General features: G+C 39.0%; 1 protein-coding gene across 1 annotated transcript; it reads left to right on the forward strand.

The window, feature by feature from the left end:
* The first annotated feature begins 328 nt into the window (after positions 1 to 328).
* Positions 329 to 4,619, forward strand: LOC122279369 (receptor like protein 22-like). The gene is made up of 2 exons (XM_043089993.1): positions 329 to 4,020; positions 4,106 to 4,619. Exon 1 carries the CDS (start codon positions 601 to 603, stop codon positions 4,000 to 4,002), a length of 3,402 nt encoding a protein of 1,133 aa, XP_042945927.1. The 5' UTR covers positions 329 to 600; the 3' UTR covers positions 4,003 to 4,020; positions 4,106 to 4,619.
* Positions 4,620 to 5,349: the final 730 nt, after the last annotated feature.

The raw sequence follows: 5,349 nt of genomic DNA on the forward strand, positions 1-5,349 counted from the left end.
TTTTTAAATTTTTTTTTACTTAATGATTAAGAAAGTGACTATTAATAAAATTATATATTTTTTAAATTTTTTTTTGATGATTAAATATATTAAAAAATATTTTAAAAAAATAAATATATTATAAATAGTAAAGTGATGATAGAATAGTGATAACTCTGTCATTACTCAATATATATTTAGATGTGAACGGTCTATTCGCTGTTCCGACAGTTTTTGTTTTTATTTTAGAACAACTCATTAGTCTAATTTTCAAAACAGGCAAAGTCGTGGAATTGGGTTTTATTTTTTCTAACGTGGTAGATATATTTACACTCAGAAGCTTGAAAAGTCATCCATGGAATAGAGAAACGCCGCCAAACTCAAACGCGTCTTTCCCGAGATAGTCATAGGACATTTAATTACACGCGATTTACTTCGAGCGCTCCTCTCTGTTGACTACACCCTTAGCTTCCAATCCCTCTCTTCCTCTCATGGGTTTCCAAATCCGAATGGTTTTTGGTCGCCTACCATCCACACGACTCAGATCCACAGGTTCATGGGCTTTTATCTTCGTCAACCCGCCATTAATTCCATCACCTCAACGATTCTTTGCCGGTTCCAATGAGAATTCCGTTCTTTTTATCGATTTTCTTGATACCCATATGCTCAATTTTGCCCGGCTTCTCGATCTTTCTGGTCTCTGGCCAATGTTTGAACGATCAGAAAGACTTGTTGCTCAAATTGAACAACAGCCTCAAATTCGATATAGCTTCCTCCACAAAACTGAGACACTGGAATCCGAGTTCCGATTGCTGTGGGTGGCAAGGTGTAAGTTGCAGCAGCGAGGGACGTGTTACTGGACTCGACCTGAGCGATGAATCCATCTCGGGAGGACTTGACAATTCGCGTAGCCTCTTCAGTCTTCAGTACCTCCAGAACCTAAGTTTGGCATATAACAAGTTCAACTATTCTCTGATTCCGTCAGGGCTTGGCAAATTGACGAATTTGAGACGTTTGAACCTATCAAAAGCTGGCTTTGCAGGTCAGATTCCGATTGAGATTTCACGCTTGAGAAGGTTGGTTATCCTTGATTTATCTGCCCTTTCCTTCCCTGGAGATTCTACGCTAAAACTTGAGAATCCAAAATTAAAGATGCTGGTTCAAAACTTTACGGAGCTTACAGAACTTCATCTTGATGGTGTCAACATATCAGAACAAGGGAACGAGTGGTGTGAGGCTTTATCATCATCAGTGTCAAATTTGACGGTATTGAGCATGTCAAATTGCAATCTTTTAGGCCCTTTGAATCCCTCCTTATTAAAGCTTCAGTCCCTCTCAAGTATTCGTCTGGATAATAACAACTTGTCTGCTACAATTCCAGACTTCTTCGCGAATTTCACAAATTTGACGTCCTTGCGTCTCAGTTCTAGTGGGTTGTTTCACACATTTCCAGAAAAGATCTTCCAGGTGCCTGCACTAGAGGTTCTTGACTTGTCTAATAATGTACGACTCGGTGGTTCCTTGCCAGATTTTCCTCAGAATGGGCATCTTCGAACCCTGGTACTTAGCCACACAAATTTCTCGGGAACATTGCCGCATTCTATTGGTAACCTTTCCATGTTGTCTAGAATGGATTTTTCAAGTTGCAATTTCAGCGGATCAATTCCAACTACAATGGCAAATCTTACCCAATTGCTTTACCTGGACATGTCATTGAACAATTTCAGTGGACCAATTCCATCCTTCAGCAAGGCCAAGAATCTGACTCAGATAAACCTTTCTCATAACGATTTAACCGGTCAGATTACTTCTACTCACTGGCAAGAGCTTAAGAATCTGGTAAACCTTGACTTGCGTAACAATTCTCTGAATGGGAAAGTTCCCGCTTCTCTGTTTTCCCATTTATCATTGCAGATTCTACTACTTTCCAACAACCAATTTGCTGGTCAACTAAATCTATTTTCCAACATTTCTAATGTACTCCACACCCTTGATTTGAGCAGCAACAATTTGCGAGGGACAATCCCTGTGTCTGTCTTTGATCTTCAAGGTCTTAAAACCCTCTCACTTTCTTCAAATAATCTAAACGGCTCAGTCCAGCTAAATATGATCCACCAGTTGACAAATCTTTCCAGTCTTGATCTTTCCTACAACAGCTTCTCAATTGAATATGACAGAACTGGTTCTCCGGCCCCCTCCTTTCCCAACATTACTACGTTAAAATTGGCTTCCAGCAAGTTGAAAATATTTCCTGATTTTTTGAGAAACCAATCCAAATTAACATTTCTAGACCTTTCAGATAACGAGATTGGAGGAGAGATACCCAACTGGATATGGAAATTACCTTCTCTTCTCCTGTTAAATCTTTCTTTTAACAATTTCGTGAGTCTAGAACGATATTCACTCAATGTTTCTTCTCTGAGTGTCCTGGACATTCGTTCCAACCGACTCCGAGGGCAACTCCCAGATCTCCCACCATTTGCCACGTATTTGGATTTCTCGAAGAATAATTTCAACTCTATGATACCCTCTGACATCGGTGACTTCCTTTCTTATGCTTATTTCTTCTCTCTTTCAAGCAATAAATTCAAAAGGAGCATCCCTGCATCGATCTGCAATGCAACATACCTCCAAGTTCTAGATCTGTCTAATAATTCCTTCAGTGGCATGATTCCGGAATGTTTGGTTCGGATGAGTAAGACTCTTAGGGTGCTAAATCTAGGGAGAAACAATCTCCATGGAAAAATCTCTGATACATTTCCAGACAACTGTGTATTGCAAACTTTAGATCTCAATGGAAACCAACTTGTAGGACAGGTACCTAGATCTCTGGAAAATTGCACAAGGTTAGAGGTCTTCAATATTGGTAACAACCACATTGAGGATATCTTCCCATGTCACTTGAAGAACGCATCCGTATTGCGTGTCCTTGTTTTGCACTCTAACAAGTTTAACAGGTCCCTTGGTTGTCTAGGGCGTAATGCCACTTGGCCCATGCTTCAAATTTTGGATGTAGCTTCGAACAATTTCACTGGTAAGCTTCCAATAAAATGCTTTCGTACCTGGAAGGCTATGTGGAAAAGTGAAGATGAGGCCGAATCAGAGCTCAATCACCTTCGATTTAAAGTCCTGGGATTTGGTAACTTTTATTATCAAGATGCGGTCACAGTTACCGTTAAAGGTCTAAGCATGGAATTGGTGAAGATTCTAACGCTTTTTACCTCGATTGACGTTTCCTGCAACAACCTGGAGGGGCCAATACCAGAAGCATTTGGTGGACTCTCAACACTATACGTTCTAAACTTGTCGCATAATGCTCTTTCAGGACAAATCCCAAAATCTCTGGCAAACTTGGCACAGTTGGAGTCATTGGACTTGTCAAGCAATAAGCTTACAGGGGAGATTCCAATGCAACTTGCAGAAAATCTTATTTTCCTTTCAGCCCTAAACCTCTCCTTCAATCAACTGATGGGGCCGATTCCGTTTATCAAACAGTTCGGTACTTTTTCAGAAAGTTCGTACTTAGGGAACGAAGGATTATGTGGCTTTCCTCTTAAGAAAAATTGCAGTGCTGGAGGGACACCACCGTCAGCAGCACCAAAATCTCCAGAACCAAGATCATATATGCCGATTGGATTTGATTGGCAGTTCATACTGACTGGGCTTGGCTTTGGGGTAGGAGCAGCATTGTTTGTTGCTCCCCTGATGTTTTGGGAGAAAGGAAGAAGATGGTACAACGAAAGCACTGATAAAATTATTCTGCTGACTCTTACAATGATAGGATTGTCTTACACGGGCAGCAAAGATGGCAAGCTTGAGGCAGATGAAGACATTGAAGATGACAGCATAGAAGACTATGATGATGAAGATGAAACGGAAGATGAAGAATTTCGAGGGCGATACTGTGTGTTTTGTTCCAAACTTGACATTAGTAGGAAGAGGGTCATCCACGATCCCAAATGTATATGCCGTAGCTCACCTCTGATCTCTTCCTCTTCCTCTACATCCTCGTCTTCTCCATAGTTTGGTTGTGCCATCAAAGTACATCTTTCTTCTCTCTCTTGTCTTTTTTTCTTTTCGCTTTTGTTTTATCCATAGAATTCACCTTTTTTGTGTATACCTACAGAATTATCGACCCCAGAGAGGGAGGATGAGTAGATGATCCAAACATGTAATTGAGTAGCCCTTTCAGTTTAGAAATAGTCACCTTTTGACCTAACGTGAGAATGGGTGTTTCTTTCCTGGTATGATATGGAAAGAAAGCATGGCAGAGTCGTGTGGAAAAGCTTTCAGGAACTTCATCAAACAGGTGGGCGACTCATTTAACTTGTAAAGAAACCAGAGCCACCCTCAGCATGCATGCCTGAGCACATACAATAGCTGATTCCGCAATAAAGGGAAACAATGATTTCATGTGAAAAGGTTTCATTTGATTCGACGCCACAAGCTTTGTACCACCATGTGCTTGATCGGGCTTGAGGAACACCACAAGTGCAGCTTTCTGTATGCTTCGCGTGCCCGTTGGAAGTCTGTTGCCCTTTTGATGATTCAAGGTTGCTAGATGAACTGTATGTGTATCGTTTATAAGATGGCCAAATCGATCATTCGTTTTAAGAAAGAGGTTCTCAAGTGATAAGCAAGTTTGTGCATTAATTCATGCATCGATAATTTTTTTATTTAAAAAAATATTAAAAAAATTTTGACAAAAAATGAAAATCTTATATCTCATTAAAATTATTTTTATTTTTAATTTATATCATTTTGTTAAACATATACCTTATATATTAATATTAGTGAGTGAATTGATACGCTAGTTCTGCTAATAAGAAGATTTTTCCTCTTAAGAGTTCTAATGACAGCCAAATCGAATGTCATAAGCAACCCCTGAAACTTGCACTCGAGGAGAGAGCAGCAAAATTATAAATGCCAATAAAATATTAAGTTATGAATGAAATCCCACCACGTGATAAGCCGATGAGTCTTGTACACACCATTATGGTATGACACCTGAACATTTATTAAATTTAAAAAATAGAAACCACATAGAAAAGACATAAAATGAATTAATTATACTTTAGAATTAAAAATAGATTTTCAAAAAAACATAAAAAAATTAAAAAATGAAAAAGAAGCTGACCGTCAGTAGTTGCTTGGCAACCTCTTGTTCGCCACCCATTGGGCAGAGAGGCCACCAGCACTAGCAGCCACCCACTGGATTATCTCACCCAAGTGCACCGTCCTTTTTCTTTTTTCCGTTACTTTCGCCTTCAATATGTTTCTTTTTTAATTTGTTAAAGTTTTTAAATTTATATAATATATGTTTTATATGTTTTGTTTTTATATTTCACGTTTTTCAATTTTATTTTCTTT

The sequence above is a fragment of the Carya illinoinensis genome, chromosome 10, assembly GCF_018687715.1.
Source record: "Carya illinoinensis cultivar Pawnee chromosome 10, C.illinoinensisPawnee_v1, whole genome shotgun sequence".
Taxonomy (NCBI): Eukaryota; Viridiplantae; Streptophyta; class Magnoliopsida; order Fagales; family Juglandaceae; genus Carya; species Carya illinoinensis.